Source organism: Fundulus heteroclitus, chromosome 2 (assembly GCF_011125445.2).
Source record: "Fundulus heteroclitus isolate FHET01 chromosome 2, MU-UCD_Fhet_4.1, whole genome shotgun sequence".
NCBI lineage: Eukaryota > Metazoa > Chordata > Actinopteri > Cyprinodontiformes > Fundulidae > Fundulus > Fundulus heteroclitus.
In genome coordinates, this window is record NC_046362.1 from 31,365,511 (window position 1) to 31,386,363 (window position 20,853).

Consider the following 20,853-nt stretch of genomic DNA (forward strand, 5'->3'; position numbering starts at 1 on the left):
TGATTTCGGTGCCACCCAAAGCTTGCAACACATCCTGGATCCCAGGTGTTGCAACAGTAAGCAGGCTCAGAGCAGAGCAGACTGCAATCTGCATCATCGGGCTAAATCAGGATGCAAATTAAAATACCACCAGCCCAGCAGGGCTGATACATGGGCATTAGTGACGTAAAGACGGCAGGGTTTTGGTCTGGATGTGAAGCGTTATTTAGGCCAGCGGTATTTCGGGGACAGTGTGGGCAGGATAGAGAGAAAGGGCTTGCTTGGAGAAGGGCTTATTTATCTTTTCTTTGTGTGTGGCAGGAGATGTGGTGGTTGTGGGGGGCGGGGGGAGCAGATCTGTGCTTCCTATGTACAGGGCAGAGCAGAGAGAAAGGAATCAATGAAGATGAAGATTATTGTGTTTTAGATTATCCAAAGAAGACTTGACCTAAATGAAAATGTGAGCTGCAGAACGAAACGGGGCCACAGTGGAGGGACCAAAGAGCCACATCAGGTTGAATTTGGTTGTAGGAGAACTGGGAACAGTTTTAACCCTCATGAAGGTTTTAAATCAGTTGTATTACCAAGCATCTTATCCATTTATTTGTACACATTTCTTTATGTATTTTCTTTATGAACTAACCTTTAACTGGACACGGAACATCCGCATTTCCACCAGCTCACTTAAATGTTTATGAATAATCACGATCCTGTTACTGTCTTTAAATTAACCTTATATAGGAAGCAGGTCATGGTGAGAAAATTCCTAATATCTGCACTATTTGTTTCAGAATATAGTCTTTCAGAATAGGCACCAAGTAAACGGGCATATGCTGATACTTTTCACAGCACGTAACATTTGATTTGCGTTTCCCTAATTTATACTTCCTTCTGTTTTTTTGATGCTACGTTCCTTTTTTAGAACAATTAAAAGAGCAAGAAGAACAGAAACTGCGGCCTCGTTTTGGAAACGAGGAAGCGTGGTCGGAAACGACGCGAAGGAACATGTGTTTTACTTTTTTTGTTGTTGTATTTTTTTGTTCCAGTGCAGCACAGATTGTGAGTGATGTCAGGATTCATTAGCTCAGAGACTCTGAGGTCACGTTTACCACCTACGGGAGAGAAACTCTCCTGCAGTCACGGGGTAACAAAGTGCAACCACGTTTCAGAGTGACCTATAGCCACAACAAGTCTCTGTAGTTTCCGTTTGCAGACACCGGGTTTTCTCAGCTCCCTTAAGATTTCGCAAAAGTTTTGCAGTTTGAATTGGGTCCTTGGAACACCCAGACTCTTTATTTTTAGTCATTTTGTCGTGGATTTGTTGCCGTGTTTGACATCAGTGTTCTGCTGAGGACCCAATGTGGACCAAGCCAACCCTAGCCCGGTCACTTTTAAGTCCAGATTTATTTGACATACTGAGAGGTTCAGCTACAAAACCAGCCCAGGTCATTACACCTCCACCACTCCCATGCTGAAGTGTTGAGGCCCTTTTACACCCATTTCATTTGGCTCGGGTCTCCTCAGCTCCGCTTGATTTTTAAAACATTTAATTTACAGTGTTGTTTCCTAACGGTGAGGCTTTTTTTCCCTCCCTGCTCAGGGGTATGGTCAATCAGAGCGGAGTAGTGCCAAAATGTGTTATGAACAGAATGCTGTTCGCTGATTGGTCAAAGGTTTGCGGTTTTGCGCTTTAAAGTCCTTATTGTCATTCTTGCCATGGCTGAGGCAAATATTTCCTCTGAGAGCCCTAAACTTTAACTCTGTAAGACAAACTTTGGAGCAGATCAGACATTAAATGTTCTTTTATATTTCTCAAAGTGTTTTACGATCTGTTGTCAGGGTTCATTTTCTGGATCGTTCGCTCCTGGGAAGACTGGTAGCTTCAATGTTTCCCCACTGTTTAATGGGCCTTCTACCTGCAGAATGATGAATTTGAAATATTTTAGCTTTTATGACCCTTCCCAGGTTGACGAGGAGCAACAGTTGCTTCTTTAAAATCATTGATGTCTTTAGCTCTTTACATACAGAGCAGCAAAGGGACAAAACTCCTGCTTTTATAGTGGCAGTCATGCAAATCATGATCAGCTGAGCATTTAATCTGCAGCACCTGGCTGCTACTATAAGCAGAAAGGACGTACATCGTTATTTCACCATAATGTTACTGACAGCTTTCTTTTTCTTTCCAGCACTCTCCCAAATTAGCTGCGCAGGGTTCCCGCATGAAATCGTCATTCCAGTAATCATAAAATCTGCTCTTATAGTTGTGAAGGCTGCGGTCCGCACATCAAACACCCATTTCTCTCAAGACCTCCGAGCACTCGTGAATTGACAGGAATCTCTCTTCACACGGAGCCGTTTCCACCTCATTACCCAGCCGAGCGGCCTCCACAGTCCCATTGTCAAAATCATCTCGGGGTGCTCATCTCCCCTCTCGCCGCTGTACGACCGAACATCGGGGTCTGAGGGCTGCAGAGGCAGGTAGCGACCCACTAAAGAGCATCCTCTCTGGCAAAGCCGTGCTTTTTAGAAGAGCTGTCCTGGAGATAAAACGCTGGATCTGATAGAGACGGGCAGATTGTGAAGTGTGCATCAGATCGATAAAGAGCGTGCACGGATGGTTCGGTGTTACGCAACCGCAGTGGAAAACATGGTGGTTGAGTGTTTATGTTTGGCTATTTGTCCACAGGATTGCTCACGACCTGACCTGGATTTTTACTTTTACTGATGCTTGCTTATTACCGCTGGTGGGACGTGATTAAAACAAATATAGCAAATTAATAAGATGATGTGTAATTAATTCATGACAATTAATAAAAAAAAAAATTTTTTGCCAACCAGAAATACTCCACATAACAAGCAAAGTCTTTCAATTGTTATGAATTTTTGGTACGGCAACATCAAAAGTGGTGCCCGGCAGGTAAAAGAAGGAACAGAGATAAAAAATTTAAATCCTGCGAACCACTATCATAGCAGAATAGAAATCTGAGCAAGCAGTACAATCAATGTCAAACTCACACTGTGTTTAAAGCCAAAGAATAAAAGTGTGTTATGAAGTGAGATTATTACAGATGAACAGAGGAAGCTTGATTTATGTGCAGAAGGCAGCGGGTTCCAGAGCTTTAGGGCCACAAAGAAAACGTTCGACCACTTTTCAATTTCCTCTTTGATTTAGGAACTGCATTTATAACCTGAGGGAGCTAGATGGGGCGTAGAGATGAAGCAGGTTGGGCAAATATGCCGATGCAAGGCCACCGTCCCCACGGAGACGAGATTAGGCGTATCCACCGAGGTATTTTATCGTTTAGGTCATCTGTCCACATGGATGCGCCGTTCTGGGAGACCGTAAACAAAAGTTTTTTTTAAACCGGGTCACAGAGTGGATACATTTCAATACACTGGTTTTGTTTTTCCCATGGGTACGTGGGCCACGTCGTTTCTTAAAACGATGACGTCGTAGCTTTGTCTCCCTCTGTAACCGACATGCTCCTCGCTCTCACAAAGCCCAACAAAGATGGCGTGGTCCAGTGTTGTGGCTCTGTTATGGCTGTTGGTAGCATCCTCGGAGACTTCCTTTCTACCAAGCCCGTGTTTTTTTTGTGTGTGTGTTTCTTTTGCAGTGTCACAGCGCCGCCAATGGGCCCGGCGAACCAACTACAGCCTTTACAATTCATCGTGTTCATCTCTGTGTAGATGAGGCCTTTGACAGCAAAAACAAGTTTAAAATTTGGCTACCATATAGTAATTTATCTGACCAAAATGTCTTACTTCAAGTAAACCAGCAGCTTTCTGTATCCTACTGCTGTAAATCATGCAACTATGTTGGGAATTTTCTGCAATCTTCCACCTTTCTCTGTGTCGCTCTTACAATCTCACACGTATCTTGCACTGCAGAGCTTTTACTAGACAATAATGCTCTGTCCTCAGCTCTGTATGTAGTTCTGGTTTGAGTTTTAATATTTCTCTGCTGGCTGCCTCTGAGAATTAAAGTCCAAACAGAAAAACCTGACAGATTGAAAGCGAGCTGTCATGGCGACAGTGACAGGCTGTGATCACAAGTTCAGCTGTTTGTCCTCTCACCTGGTCAAGTCATCTCATGTATCCACCAACATATCCTGGCTTTAAACGTTTTAAATGCCAGAATATTTCACCCCAACTCTGGACACTGCCTGGTTAAATTGATTATTTTTGCTTAAAGGTATATAGCCATGTTATATGCATATTGAAAAAAAGCCCAAAAACTCTTTGATCATGATCAAATTAACATAGACACCAAGCCTTCGTCCTGATAATGTTTTGATGGTGTTTTTTTAGGCTAAATAGTATCCAGCACCAGGCACAATGAGCAGATATAAACAGACATGGTGCCATCTACCAACAGTATCACAGAACTATCATAGTGCCGGTGTGCTTAAATAATAAATCACTAAAAAACGCCGGACCAAGCTTGGCCCTCTGCAATGTCTCATAGTAAAGCAGCAGCTCGACGTGATCGAAGACCAACTTAATTAAATGAGCTATAAGTAAGAAATTTACTGTAAAATCAACCTAAATCCTTTTCATTTGTCACCCAGCATGGAAGCAACATTCCCTATAAACAATCCATCCTCTCCATCAACAATGTCTTAGTCACGTTTTTATCCTTTCAAGCCTAGAGGTACGGTCTGGAATGAGTTTTGGTAAAGAGTGTAGCCCGTGTTTACTTCCTGGTTCCTGAGCCAATCATATGTGAGTTCCCAGATTTCCCAAAGCAGAGCGCAGCATTTAGTATTTTATTTTGGCAAAAGAGCATCAGCCTGCAAACATGGAAGCCAGTAAGAGAAGTGAACCAGAAATATAGCAAAATACATCATGTACCTGTCCTGTGGAAGTGGAAGAGTTTTACACCCTTAGGACCGCTGGGTAAACGTCGGGTCTCCGTGAAAGGCATTGTGTATGTGTTGTTCCAATTTTAACCTATAAGCGTCATTATTACTTATTGTTCCTTTGAATACACCGATCTACAACAACTTTAAGAGCCTCATATCAGAATGTTTACTCACATCCATCAACTCTGAGGTCACATCTGAGCCTCAGCAGGTTTAGCGTCCGCTTCAGTGAACACCAATGTTCAGACCGTATTCCCAGCGACATTCCAGTCTTTTCCCTCTTGGAATCATATATTTATTTATGTTTTTTTTTTTCACTGGATCTTGGACCATTCCTAATTGTTTTACTGGGAGATGCTAATAGCCGTTAGCCGCTTCCTTGATTTATCCCCTGCTGCACATGTGCAGTACGTACTTCCTACCTAGCTCCTTCCTAGCTACTGACATATAAATAAAAAAATCTAATAATAGGGCTATGCACTTTCTAAAGTATTCTAAAGTATCCTATTTTCTTTAGTATGTTATTTTTTAAGAATGTACTACTATTACCTTTTTGTGATTTTGAAACCGATATTCAATATTAGAATTACACCTAGAAATAAAGGATTTAGTGTAGTCTTTAGAAGATAAGTGATTAATGTTTTGGAATGTCCCATAAATTAAAGTATTTATTCTACTTGTATCTACACTTGTTTTTTAAAAAAAAAAAAAAACAATAAAGGCTTGAAATATTTTTAAAGAAAATAATCAGACAATGGCTCCAAGATATTAAGTAAAAAAAAAAGTCAAACTCTTCACTTTTTGGAACTGAAATCATCTAAATGTTTCCAGGGGGTGGAGCTAATCAGACTTATTTGAGAAACGCCCTATTATTGGCAGAAGCCCCAAAAAGTTACATTTATTCCAGTCAGAGGAAGCATTTTGTTAAAGTTAAAAGAAAAGGATAACATTTTTAACGTAGGAATCTTGGAAAGCCTGAACACGGATTAGAAAGACTTGTATTTGTCTACGCTGCGACTTACTTAAATGCTTTATTCTGCAGGCACTCTGCTGGATCCCAGTGGCCTTTATGACGAAGACGTCAGTTCACCCGAAAGTTTACAAAAGTAAGTCTGAAATGAGCTTAAAGATACTTTTTCAAACGAATTTAAGTTGTTTTAATGTTATTGTATTAAGATTTTTGCAATCTGCAGCAATCTGTGAAGAGAGTTATTCTTTTTATCTTTAGTCCATTGTGTGCAGTAATCTGGTTTTCTGGAATAATGTAATTTTTGCATTTTATATTTATTTATTTAGATTATATTTATTTAGTTATTTATCTCTCTGTTATGGCTAACAGCGTTTAATTTTACCCAAGAATACAATGACAATAAAGTTTCTTCTTCAAACTCTTCTAGTCACAATTACTTTTGGGGAATGAAGTTTATCTTTTACAGATGTTCGGTGCATGGAAGCAAAAAAATAAATATGGTCAAGGTTGATGACACACTAACAAGCTTCAAACAACAACGATGATTCCTTGGATATTAAACCTTTGCACAAAATGCTTTTACACCTTGAGCCCTCCTGTGAGTGCAGTTCTCCTTCTGAGTGAATTTGGTTGCTGTCGCAGAGTGATGGAGAACGAAGAGGGGAGGAAGGAGTACCTGGTGTTTCCTCCCAGTAAGAACCAGTGCCCTGCCAGCAGTCAGAAGGGCCGAAAAATCCCCCTGAAGGGGAACGGACGCCGGATCGACTACATCCTCTACAGCGATGAGGCCATTCAGCAGGACTGGAAACAGGTACGGTCTGAAAGGGACAACAGCACTGACAAGCTCATTTAATCCTGCATCAAATTTATCTGTTTCAGGAGTTGTTGTTTTTTATTAGTGCTCAGACACTTTACTGTGCTGTTACAACACTTTGAAGTAGTTACAATGGTTTTACACATTGCAGTGATCCTGCAAAGTGTAAACACATTGTCAAAGCCAAGGGTTTGTGACGAGACCCGTGTGAATCGTCTCAAAACTTTTTCCATACTCGGTGTGACATCATGAACAATATAACTATATATGGCACAGCTGCAGCAAAAAGGTCCTGGGTTCGACCTGGGGTCTTTCTGCATGGAGCTCTCATGTTCTCCCCATGCATGCGGGAGTTCTCTCCGGGTTCCTCCGAGAGTCCACAAACATGACTGTTAATCGGTTACCCTGGCTTGCCCTCAGGTGTGAGTGTGTGCATGCATGGCTGTGTGTCTCTGTGTTGCCCTGTGATGGACCTGTCCATCTCCATCATCATCATTGTTGTTTATTCATAAAGTGCTTTAAAAACCAAAGTGCTGCACAGGTAGGCCTACTGAAGAACTAAACGTATAATAATAATAATAATAATAATAATAATAATAATAATAATAATAATAATAATAATAATAATAATAATAATAATAATAATAATCTGCAATGGAAAGAAAAGAAGAAACAAAGGCTGTCCAGGGTGTATAGCATTGACTGCTGGAGATAGTCACCCACCCCCTACGACCCTTCATGGATAAGCGGGTGTAGAAAATGGATAGATGAAAAATGTTTTAGCAGCATTCAGTCTTCGTTGGTAAGCGTATATCTGCATCCCACATCTTGACTGTATAATATTCGCCCACTCTGCTCCACTTTCTGCTCCAAAGCTGTCAGATTGTGAGAGTATCTCTAGTCCAAAGCTCACTTCAGGTCTCCCTTCAGGGCGCCTCTTTTTGAAAGTTTCCCAGACATGTTCCCCTGGAGAAGACCCACAAATTGCTGGAGGGACTGTAAAGCCCTTCTGGCCTGGGTTTACGGTAGGACTCCCAGAGGGAGGGACGTTTTGGTTTCCCTCCTAGACGTTTTTACCCCTTTTGACCCAATCAAGGATGGGCAGAAGAAAACAGACAAACAGATGGATGGATCTTCAAAATTAAAAAAGAAAAGTTCCTCTAGTGATGCCGTTATTGTGTTGATTTTAATGCATGGACTCACCGTAACGCTGAAACCTAAAACCTCTCTTCACCTTCAGCGTTCTAGATACATTAAGATTTTTGGTTTAAAACAAACTGACTGGTGTTATAAGCCTGTATTACGACTACATCTACCTTTGCAAAGATCCAAATCGCATCTTAAAGAAAGGGATCCCAGATCATGATGCTGCCACCCCCTGCATTTCACTGAGTAGAAATGTCTGTTATTTCTGCCTCAGATTGTGATTTGAAAGTTTTATCTCAGGTTTCTCTGGACCATAGCACAATCTCACATAAGATCCTGTGAGCTTTTGGCCACACCTGGCCCAGGTAAATCTGCTTTTGACCCTTTCTGTTGCACCCTTGAAGTACAGACAGGACTCCAGGTGTATTTTGAGGTTTATTTTCTGAAATATATCCAACATTGCAGTACATGAGACTGTCTTCTGGATGGTATTCACAGTGACTGAAGACAGGTTAATTTACGCCTGTGCCAATGCGCTCACTTTTAGGTATCTCCCTCTGGTGGTGTACATCGGCATTACACTTTAGTGATACTGCAACTCTGGATGTGGTGCACAGCATTTATGTTTTTTTAAAATGATACAATAAAATGATACATGAAATAAAATAACGAAAGATTAAATTAAAATATGGCTATAGCAAATTAAGTGTGTTGGGTGGCCTCTTTCTAGCAGATTAAACATTTTTGAACTTTTGTAAACAACCCTACTATTTATGAGCTTCTTTTGCTAACTTTACTTGCCATTCTCACATTACTCTGCAAGTACAGATAAGGAGAGAATAACAGAGTTTGTTGTGACTTGTAGAATATAACTACTACTGACCAGAAAACAGTTTATTCTGATCTGCTCTCAGTATAATAAAATCATTTTAACGTAATCCTGTAACTTATTATCTAAGCAATGCAAATGTAACAAAAAATAAGCCAGAATCTGAGCCAAACTTTATGGTTAATCGGATTCTCTTCTCGTGATGGCAGAGGTAAACACAAGAACACTGAACACTGAAACCTGAAAGTAAATCTGAAGCTAATTTAGCAAAACATTAATTTAAAGATGTGCACATTAATGCAGCTGCATGCTGTTGCAGCTGTTTTTAACTCATACTTTAATACATTTGTTTTTTTTAGATAAATTAGACAGAATGTGTCACATTAACGGTGGTAACCGTAGGGGAAATTAGTTACACACATCCCATTTCTTAGCTCACAACAACCCGTTATTTTAAATTGTGTGTGTGGTCTTAATTAATTTTCCAGTTTTACATGAACAAAAAAAATCTATCCATCCATCATATTCTGCTTATCCCAGATTGTGTCACGTTGAAACAGGTTGAGGGGAACTCCAGATTTTCCTCTTTCCCCAGCCACATCCTCCAGCTCATTTTGGGGGATCCCAAGGCGTTCCCAGTCAGGATAAATTGTCCCTCCAGCAAGTTCTGGGTCTTCCTGGGGTCTCCTCCCAGTGGAACGTACCCAGAAACCCTGCAAAGGGAGGCTCCAGGGGGCATTTTTACCACATCTCCAACAACAAAAAATTACTGTACTGTATTATGCACTGTAACAGAAATAGTTAAGAGTGTGAAGCTACAGAAGAAAGTGTAGTACGGCTGGTTTCTTCAGCTGATTTTACATCTTGTCTTCACAATCTTTTTGTTCATGCACAGCACTTTGAATCGTCTTCTTAATGAAAAGTCCTTTCTAAATAATAATAATAGTAGTAATATCGTCTTTATTGTCATTGAAACATACATTACAATGAAATTTGTTCTCTGCTTTTAACCCATCACCCTTGGGGAGCAGTGGGCTGCCATGTGCGGCACCCAGGGAGCAATCTGGGGTTAAGGGTCTTGCTCAGGGACCCAGAGTGCAGGCGCTGGGGATTGAACCGGGTACTTGCAACCTTCTCTGAGTGCAAGCGCACTGCTCTAACCACTAGGCCACGACCCCCCACTATTTAAACTTGCCTTGCCTTCTAAAACCTTCTTAATTCTCTGGAGTCCATTCTCCTTCTCAACAATAATGAAGGCAATGGATTGAGAGATCTTTCTCCACTGAGGTGGAGGAGGGTTTGTGTGCCCCTAGGACACAAGAGTGTCTTTGTTGTCCAGAGCTTTAGCTCCTTTTGGGGTCTCCCATGGCAAATTGGCTTCAGGGAAGGGGTCAGACGAAGAGCGACTGGATGATTTCAATGAGATGGCTGACCGGCAACAACACATGGTGAACCTAGCCAGGATTAGGAAGATCGGGGTCCCGACTGGAGTCAGTTCTGGGATTGGCTGGCGAGCACCTGGCGGTCGAGCTTTGGCTCCCGGGTCCGGAGAGGAACATCAGGATCGGGTGCAGTGAAAGTTGGATGGCAGGCGAGGCCAACTTTGCAAATCCCTGGCAGTGTAATCTGGCTTTAGGGATAAACATAAAGATCTTAAATAAAAGGAACATGAGTAATCTGAAACTGTAAATCACCAAATGCCAAAGCTGATGGAAAAAAAAACCCAGGATGCCGGTGGGACAGGGATCAAGAAAATAACTGAACCAGCTAAAGACATCTGACCTGCTGGAGGTGAAAATGCTGTACCAGTGGGATTTAAGGTTAACCACTGAGGGATTTTTTATGCATTACAACGATTTTAACAAAACTGTCAACAATATTAAGTGAACACAATCCTCTATGGCAACTCAAACTAATTTTGACAAAACTACAACCTTGACATGAGGTTTGTTTCCGCCGTGAAGGTTTTTCTTTTATTTCATTAAACCCAAATATATAATCTTGACAGATGCATGACAACTACAGTATATTGTATATTAGCTTTTGTGTTTCATGCATATATGCTGGATATTTGAACCACATTTTAGTGCAATCGGTACCACAGACCAAACAGTTTGTTCTCGAGCTTCACAAAGACTCAGTGCGGGAGCTTTGGAGGGACTGTCTGTGATTTAGTCTGAACAAAAACACTCATCGAACCCCGCAGGGAGGCTTTGACTCAAAACCAGGGACCTGAACAATGAAACAAAGCAACACAACCTGGAAGCGCATGCATATAAACAATAGAAGCTCTGGATTCATTGCCGGAGATCAGAAAACCAAAACGCGTCATTTGCATCAGGGCATCTCATCCTCCTGCTTTCAGCCTCTTCTCTCTCACACGGCAGCCATGTTTCGCCGCGTTGTGGCAGAATAACAACATTCATGTCAGACAAGCAGTTTTAAAATTTTATTTTAGCCCTTTTTAATACTTTAAATTGGTTCATAGGGACTTTGTCCTCATAAGGACTAGCTTTATTGTTTTATAATACATACCATGTTTTAGCTGTGGAGTTGCTGTTCTTGTTAGCAATTGAAGTATCTTTAGATGTTATGGCAGAGTCAGTGATTATTGTTGGGAAGTACCTCAAGTGGCTGAAATGTTCACACTTCTTTAGATCAGAGGTTGCCTATTAGTGTTTGGTTGAGATTCCGGAGATCAAGTTATCTGAGTGACATTTAAAGTTGTGGTAACAGTGCGGGGATGGCCCCGCCACATAAACACAATAAAGCCCTCATTGATGAAAGTAGAGCTGAGAGGAGGGAAGCTGACTGAGCTTTTTAGCGTGCTCTACCTCCGTTCCTTAAGCTTTTTAAATAAAATTACAGTGTATCTGCAGGAGAAAAGAAGCTTCGACGGGATTATTGCAGAAAGCGATGCACATAAAGTTTCTTATTGTGATCAAGTGTAAATGTGCATAAAGATATATAAAATCAGTGAAATTTGGTAGTTTGACCACTATGAACCAGGAACAAATGGAGACTAGGACTGCATAACATTTATAAAACTGATCAGAAACCAGGCTGCTTTGTTTCAGTTCAACCTCTTGTTGCGTTTTATGTGACAGACCAACTCGAGGCAGAGCATATGTGTGAACTGGAAGAAAAAGTCACCAGCAGAGGTGGGTAGAGCAGCCAAAAAATGTATTTGTGTAAGAGTAGCACTACTTCAACATATTTTTACTGAAGTAAAAGTAAAAACTTTGTCAGCCAAGAAATTACTCAAGAGTAAAAAAGTATTCAGTAAGAAGGCGACTGAAGTACTGAGTAACTAATCATAACAGCTGATGATTTAATATTTAAAAAGTGTTTAATTGGACAGACAAAAATATAAGGTTATGTGCAAATTCTGGTGTTTTAAAGACAAAAATTGATTGCAAAATAACAAATTCAGGCTGAATATTTTATATTTCTAAATATTTTTTTCAACATTAAACTCGAAAGCTATACTTACAGCGGTTTATGTATATACAATATGTTGACCAGTGCAAAGTACTTCCAATGACTATATCTACTATTTAGTGTGGGTTAGTCTGACCTCCAAATGGTTCAATGAGCTCAGCAGACAGAAAATAACATTAAAATAATAAAGAAAATAAGAAGTCTCACTTCAACATAAACTCCAGGTTTTTTTGTTTCTCTGGTGCATTTTTGCTTAAAACAAGTATGTTCTGTATTCATGAAGTTACTCACAGCAGGTAGAGTAGTCAGATATTTTACTCAAGTAAGAGTAGCGATACTTGAGTAACAATATGACTCAAGTAAAAGAAAAAAGTACAGTGCAGTAAAACTACTCTTAAAAGTACATTTTGTTCAATAAGTTACTCAAGTAACTGGAAGTGAGTAAATGTAACTAGTAACTACCCACCTCTGGTTATAACTTTTTGCTAACAAAAATCTGAAAGGAATGCTTTGCGTTTGCATTCAGTCCTGTTTGCTTATACTCAGTGGAACCAATTGCTAGTTTGATTTCAGTATATAAAGTTCTGTGGAGGCCTTAGAGGTTTGTTAGAGAACATTAGTGAACAGAAAGAAAGTCCAAACTTAGCAAAACCAAGACACTGAACACTGTAGTAACGTGATGTTATATAAAAGACTTAAAGGCCCGTGACTACTTCTGCAAGGCACCGCGTGTCAATTTAACCACTGGTTTTTCATATAAATATAAACACAGGACATGAGAGAACGGCCGTGCAAATTTAGAAAAGGGGAAAAAACATGCAAGCGTTGCTCTTTAGCACTTCAAGTTTCCTGATGATCTCAACCAGAAACTCGATTCTAACTTCCCTACTGCAGCTGGCGATACATTACCCCCTTTCAGCAGCTTTCATGTTTATCTGTAACAAATGTCAGTTCTTTTCCTTTTTAAACCAGATTTTATTTATGACATTTTACGTTCAGTTTATTTACGAGGCAAATTGACCTTGAAAGTAACAGAAATATCAAAACTTAACCTTAGAAGGAGCCCCAAAAAAGGAAAATTAGCACAGAAGGAGCAGGCTGCCCATCATTTACTAGGCTATGGCTCCTAAGGCACTTTGAAGCTGTTGTACATCCCAGCCAGATGAAGAAACGAGAAAAACAAGAACACTGAATCAAGGTTAAAGGAGCTTCCTACAGTCTGATGATGAAAAGGAAACACTGAAGGTTGAACATAATCAAGGTCTTTCCTATTTATCAGCCATGCAGAAACAGATCCACAGCCGGAGAGCAGTGGTGTCCTCCACAGCCACACTTTGGAGCAGTGAGCTTAATTTTTCAGCACATTTCTGTCAAATAATTGCGTTATATGGGTTTATTGCATTAGTTGTAATAATATAATTCTAGCTGTTACTAGCAGCTGAAGTCTCCCTGTAAGTATCAAAAGTGGCAGTAATTATTGTTGGGAAGTACCACACGTGGCTTTGGTGTCTGCATGTCTTTAGATCAGAGGCATTATTGTTTAGTCCCTAGACTTCCAGCGAACGAAGTGAAGTTGTGGTAAGCGCCTGGGGATGGCCCCGTGGTTTAAACACAATGACCTTTAACTGCATCCAATCGCTTTAACCACACCAGGAGAAGAGAAGCCACAACATGTAGTCATATATAACAGGATTTCATCTACAGAATTTAACAACAAGTATAGTGTTTATTTTTACCGCAATCAAATGTACAATTGTTCTCCAAATGACAGCAAAACAGTTAAAAATCCTTGGATTTACTCCTCTGTCTAAAATAAACAACGAGCAAATGGTTACATGGGCTGTAGGGCACTTATAAAAAATTTAAGGCAGTTTTTTTGACACTATGCGGGTTAAAAAAAGTGTCACGAATCAATGGGTCCACTTCTTTTTCCTGCTGCTGCATGAACTGACAAACAACTGAAGAGTTGAACACAGGATAGTTGCAAATGTCTTTTAATCCTTATACTTATCCTTATAAATAAGAAATCGTGCTGGGCAATAACACAATTCATACAATTTATCAAGAAAGAGAAAAAGTCAACAACGAAATCACACAGGTGTAAAACATCAGGTGCACATGAAGAGAACCTTGTTCCTCAACATTTCTGAAGAAGTTTAAACCTCAAACATTTAGCCGGGTATCAAAACCAACTTTGGTGCAGAGGAGCTGTGTCTCTAGGTTGTCTCAGAGGTAGAGTCCAGCCACCATAGGATGTTCATTTCTTGTCTCCAGGACCAGAAATAAGAGAGCCTCGCCTTTTAGTGCTGGTCAAGCTCCACAACAACATACCAGAGCTTAACTCTCTTTACTGTAGGATTCTTTGATGAAGGTCGGATCTTAAAGTGTAACTCACCCCAAAATCCGCTTCTTCTTTTTTTTTTTTTTTTTGCAGATAACCTTTATAAACTGGACTTTTAATGTTACTCTGCAGTCTTGCAGTCTGCAATATTTGTCTTAAAACAGCACCGTGTAAGTTTTGACCCAAATATTTGCTTAAATTGAGATGTATTAAATTATATTTCAGGTCAATATACAACACTTAGCGCATATCGATGCCCTGTGTGGGCCGCCCTTCTCAGAAACTCACCTGTGTAACTCCGGATCCGTCACTGAGTGGGTCATGTGACCTAGAGGTTCCGCTCTAGGTCACATGACCCATTCTAGAAGCTTAGATGGTTGTCACATTAAAATAAAACAGATATAACACTTAACTTGATTAGACATAGTTTTGGTTCGCTGGTGTAGGATTTAATCTAGTAACTCTGGTAACTAGTAACTCCATGATTTCTCAGTCTGCTATTCCAAAGGGGTCTGCTATCAGATTCCCAAACACGGAGAGAGACTGTTTAATTTTGCGACAGTGCAGTGTTGCCAGAGGCCTTCCCTAACCAGGAGGTTACAGGTCTAGCTCCTCTAGTGGTAGGATCCAGACACGGCTCTAAATTTACAATACAGAAATTAGATCAGTTAAACCAAAGCATAATGATTAAAAACTTTTATAGAAGCTGAATTAACTTCAGTGAGCTAGGAAGAAGGTCATTGGGTGACGTCTCCTTTTCAAGAGCGCCTGGAGAACTCAAACAGGTAAACAAACAAGGCAAGTTACGATGATTTGAGCACATAGACATAATCAGAAACATAACATTTACAATCAGATGTTTCAGGAAGGAGGGGGAACCCTCAGAAAATTTTCCGAGAGAGCATTTAATTAATTTGCAGGTTTTTTGTTGCGCTAGTTTCAAACACTAGGCGAGGCGTATTTAAATGCCTTTCTTCCAGACGGCGTACTGATAACAAGCAGACATCCTGGACTAAACTCTGCAAACATCTGAGCTTTTTGAGCAGATGTACCTCTAGATGTGAAAGTGAAAGGCACAAAATAGCAGCAGTAGATTAAAACATACCAGTGCCTCAGTCTACCATCAGACCATCCAAGAGAAGCATTTAGCCGACAGCGGTGTATGAACTAAATTTTAGAAATTTAAAATAATTTCACACTGCTGTGATAAACAGTGTCCAGTTCATGTGGGATTTGAGAAGAAAGCTGATGAATAAATAATCCTCGACAACGAAAACCTAAAACTGGTGTACGCTGAAATATTGCTGTCAGAGATAGTTAATGAAAGAAAACACTCGTTTAAATTAAAAACCAACTTAATGGAATAAGGTCTGTGGCATCTGTCCCATGATAAGTCACTTCACAGCTCTTTATTGGGTAAGAACCTTTTTGTTTTACGCGGGAGGGGGGGGGGAAATCCCCCCGTTCTGTCTTTTCAGGCAAGACAGAAAATAAAATATTCCTGACAGCACGTTTATTTCCCTATTTTACAGAAATCTTCATATGAAATTAACACCGACAAGGTTGGCCAGTTGAGGACCAACTTGCTAAATGACACGCCGTGTTTCACAATGATGTCGACCAGAAAGTAGTTTCAGCCTCCTTAGCGGCTGCCATCTTCACAACCACCACATTTCACATGGCAATGTGACAGCTGTACTGGGCATTAGGAAATTGCTTGATTAAAAAAATCAGCAACCCGTTTTTTTAACTATTACAAAAAAACAACCATTACAGAAACATCTAAATAAACAAGTCAGTTTAAAAAGTTAAATGTATTTTTGATGTGTCGCACATAGAGTGACATATTTCAGATGCATTTCTTTACATTTTTATGACCCAGACTTTGCGTCAAGATAAAAAAATATTTATTTTGCATTTGTCCTATGGAAAAAAACATTACATAAATGAGAGAAATCAAGGGGCAAGTCTTGACATGGTAGTTATCCAACAGGCGGTCATTGATACTCTCCACAAATAGGGTAGGCCACAAAAGATCACAGTCATGTATCCAAACATGTTCATGGAAAGTTGAGTGGAAGGAAAAAGTGTGGTTATTAAAAGTTCCACAAGCGACTGAGATGTCTGCAGATAACTTTGAAGCAAAACACAGACAAGTTTGACTCTCTAGACGTAGACAGCAGCTTCAGGAGCAACCACACATAGGTTTATCCAACACATGGTCTACAACTGGTGCCTCCCTTTTGCTGAGCAACTCATTAATCAGAGGTGATGTCAGAAGCAATGTTGCTCAGTGGTCCAAAGTCCTCTTTTCAGAGGATAGTTTGCATCTCATTTGAAAATCAGGGTCCCAGAGTCTGGAGGAAGAGTTGAGAGGAGCAGAATTGACGTTGCTTGAAGTCCAGTGTGAAGTTTCCACAGTCGGAGATGATTTGAGGTGGTTCTGGTCCACTGAGTTTAATCAAGTCCAAAATCATCAGAGCCATCTACCAAGAAGTTTAAGAGCACTTTGTGCTTCCTTCTGCTGACAAGCTGTATGGACATTCAGATTTCATTTTCATTTCCTTTGCACTAACCCACACTCCCAAAGGCTGGATCTCTGACCATAACGCTGTGCTTGACTGACCTACAAACTGGCCTGACCAGAACCCCAGAGAGACTCTGTGGGATATTGTCATTAAGACGATAAGAGACAAGCTGAAAACATCTATCAAAGCAACCTGGGCTTCATAAACACCTCACAGAACCGCTGACTGAGTCCCTTCATGCCGCTGCACCGATGCAATAATTCATGCAAAAGGACCGCTGACCAAGAGCGCATAAACATGGAGATACTGCTCAGTTGGTCTTAATTTCACTTGTTTATTGGTCTGATTAAATGTTCGAAGAATTTGACTTTTGTGTTTCCTTTAGCCATAACCTATATTCCTCAAAATGAACGTAACAAATGCATCTTTAAGCTTCTGGGGAACCCGATGACAACAATCCGCTTACCTGTTAATTCCTCCTGTTTCCCCCTCTATATCTTCTCCTATCGTTGTGATTTGTAAATTTTTTGCTTTATTGACATTTACGTGTCAGTTTTAAATTCACCGCCCGAATGCGTTTTGTCTTTCTCTTGCAGGACATCGAGGAGTTCAGCTTTGTCACGCAGCTGGCCGGCCTCACCGACCACCTTTCTGTGGCCATGAGGCTGGCTGTTTCCACCGGGGAAGAGGAGCCTTAGATCCACCGTCTGACATTTAAATTGATTTTTATTTTTTTTTATTTTACTGCCATGGAGGAATCATTGGGGGGGAGGGGGGCTGGGAAGAAAACAGGAAGTTCAGAGTTTACAGATAAGGAGAAGCACAGGGGAAGATTGGAGGGACAGCGAGTGGATGAGTGATCAGTGGAAGAGCGCTCGGGGCATTAAAGAAGAAAGAAGAGAGAGAAAAGAGAAGAGGAGGAATAAACCGGGGGAATTCAAATTAGGAAGTCAGAATTTTCTTTTTTTTTATCTTCCTGGGTAAATTACCCACAGATTCACACTCAACACTGCGACTTTTGAGACTGTTGCTCTTTTCCTCCGATCCTCCCAGCTGAACTCAGTCCGGAGGGTTTTTGTTCTCGAGTGAAGTGTTTCATGTAGCCAACGCACGCACTCGTTTGATCGGATCTGTCTTAGGACGTAGTTTCAAGCACGATTCTTGATTTTTACGACTCTACCTTCAGGGACAGCTGGATGGTCATTGTTCAGTGTGTGAAAGAGGATCGCGGAGCTGAAGGGAAGCTGCTGACCGGCCTTTACAGTGATCATCTGTGACCTTGTGTTGTGCTCCTTCCCTCAAAGTTACCGGCCGGTTTTTCGCTGTCAGTCGCTCACCACGCTAAACCCCCCCCCCCCACCTCACGTCATTCCCGAAACCTCAACAAGTGTCTTTTTTTCTTACGAGCAAATCTCACTAAAACGAGAGGAAAAAAAATGAGAGTTTCTACTATAGACGCTCCAACTTTTTATAAAACTTATAATGCCTGTTTAATATGAAATGATGTGTTTCTAAGGGAAGGTAAAGGTTGGATGCAATGTGATGCTTTTAGCATGTTTTTCCAGATGTTATCGGTACGAATTTGGAGAGCATATTTTTTAGATTTAGCTCCGTTGATGCATGAAGGTAAAAGGTTTACTGCACTGTTATAGCAGCTCGATTCACACTGACTTGAGATTGGATGCCTCAAGGAGCTTTTTTTTTTTTTCTTTCTCCCGGAAACGCCCACTCTTGTATATCGTTGAGCATGTGCGAAACACAGAAAGGTGCGCACAGGAAGAGGAGGATTTAGACAACAAAAGCACACAACCACACTTACAACTACTGTGCAGAGGATAACATGTAGGAAAACCTAATCGCTATCATCATGTGACTGTACCAAATCAATGTATCAGCGTGTTTAGTTATAAACCTGTGGAGCTACAGACCCCCCCCCCCCCCCCCCCCCCCACACACACACACACACACACAATAGATTCCTTTATTTTTCATTATTTGTCACATACATTTTTTTCAGTTTATCAGCCAAATTTCAGTACAGGATAAAGATAACCCTGCTAAACTCAAAAAGCAGTTTTTGAATAATGTTTTCATTGATTATTCAAAACAACCTGTAAGCGTGGGAAAAATAATTGCTCTCTACCCCAAATATGTGGTTTTGCCACTCTCTCTTCGTGGTAACAACCGCCTTCAAGTGTTGGAGGAGTTATGGTCCATTCCTGTTTGCAGAAATGCTTTAATTCAACCACAGTAAAAGTCTTTGATGTCATGGCACAGTATTTCTTCTATTTAGTTAGTTATTTGACCTTCATCTATATAGGTATTCTCATTGAGATCCAATATCTCATTTTCAAGAGAGACCTGAAAATTAAACAAGAACAAAAAGCAATTAAAAAATAAATAAATAAAAGTATCTCAATCAGATTTAAGTACAGACCTATTTAGGGTTGCTTTTTTTTTCGGAGCCATTCATTAACCAAGGGCTACGGCCTGAAGTCACAAACTGAAGGGCAGACATGTTGATCAACAAGTCATCCAGATCCTAAAAAAGCCCCAAACGATCACACTACGCTCACCATGTATGACTGTGGGTGACTGTTTGTTTTTTTCTAAAATGCGTAAGTTTATTACCGCAGGTTTTATGTAAAACCTCCTGAAAAGTCCCACTTTTGTCTCGTCAGTCCACAGAGTATTTCACCAAAAGTCTTGGGGATCATCAAGATGTTTTGTGTTTGAAATTAAAATTAGGACTTTTTTTTTAATCAGCAGTGGCTTTGAACATTGAACCTTTCCCATGCCGGTAGTTTTACAGAGTCTCTTTCTTATTGCATAAGAAAGAGACTCTTAACTGTGGAAAATGAGGCCTGCAGTGTTTTTGTGACCACCTGGATGAGTCCCCTTGTTTTGCCCCTGGAGTAATTTAAGGTCCGCCGCTTCCTCAAATTCACCACATTTTTTCTATATGTGGATAAATTGCTCTCAGTGTCGTTCGTTGGGATCCAAAAGCCTTAGAAATAGCTTTTTAACCCTTTCCAGACTTATAGACTGATTCGTCTAGTTTTATTTTATTTTTTTTCAGAAAACCTTTAGCCTACTTCAAGTTGTCAGACAGGTTCTATTTAAGGTATTTCTCAATTCTACGTGTTTGGTAGTAATTAGGACTGGGTAAAAATAAACTTGGCTGTCCAAAAATGTGTTAAATCACTATTAATAGGGCCAGGTTAGTTCGGATACCTTTCAAAATCATCATGCAAGCTGCTTTTTTGGATTTATTCAGGTTGTCTTTGTTTGATATTGAAATTTGCTTGATGGCTAAGTGTGCCAAATAAAACAAGCATATAGGAAGAGGGCAAACACTTTTTGCACCAATGTATATATTGTGATGATTTGCTGTAAACCAGTCTAGTTGGCACGCTGTATAGGAAGGAACATCACACAGTAACTGGTTTAAATCAAATTACCTTTATAGTAGAGAAAAATAAAACTTCATTTGATATAAAATCGATCAAGTGGTTTAAAATATCGACACCATCCACTCAGAAATATACAATAAACCTCTGTACATAAATACAAAACCAGACATTTAACTACGGGAAACGAGCGCTGACTCATTTTTCTTCCAGCCCGCAAGATTTTCTTGACATCTTTGTAATTTTGAGATAGTTTCTGTTTCGTTTTTAAGCGGAATCCAGTATTTTAAATTGGTTGAATATATTCAACAAAAGTAATTCAGTCTGACCAGTTTTTATTTGATTCTAAATTTAATAGAGATTGTTCGTTAGAATTGAGCTCATGCACCATATATAAATGGAGATATTTAGTATGCAAATAAGCTAAATCAGGCATAACTGGTTGGAACTGTGATCACAGTGAATGGGATTATGGGGTTAGCTTATCCACAGCTCACATTTTCTGTTTACTAAAACTTTTTCAACCATCT

At 40.2% G+C, this 20,853-nt stretch overlaps 1 protein-coding gene across 3 annotated transcripts in view; it reads left to right on the forward strand.

The window, feature by feature from the left end:
- The window catches only part of smpd3 (sphingomyelin phosphodiesterase 3), a 110,871-nt gene extending 92,530 nt beyond the window's left edge, over positions 1 to 18,341 (forward strand). For all 3 annotated transcript variants that reach the window (XM_036125034.1, XM_036125033.1, XM_012867653.3), the window contains 3 exons: positions 5,887 to 5,950; positions 6,457 to 6,625; positions 17,510 to 18,341. In XM_036125034.1, the coding sequence (XP_035980927.1) occupies positions 5,887 to 5,950; positions 6,457 to 6,625; positions 17,510 to 17,611 (335 nt within the window). In that variant the 3' untranslated portion in view covers positions 17,612 to 18,341. The remainder of the gene's footprint in view (positions 1 to 5,886; positions 5,951 to 6,456; positions 6,626 to 17,509) is intronic.
- The last annotated feature ends 2,512 nt before the right edge of the window (positions 18,342 to 20,853 follow it).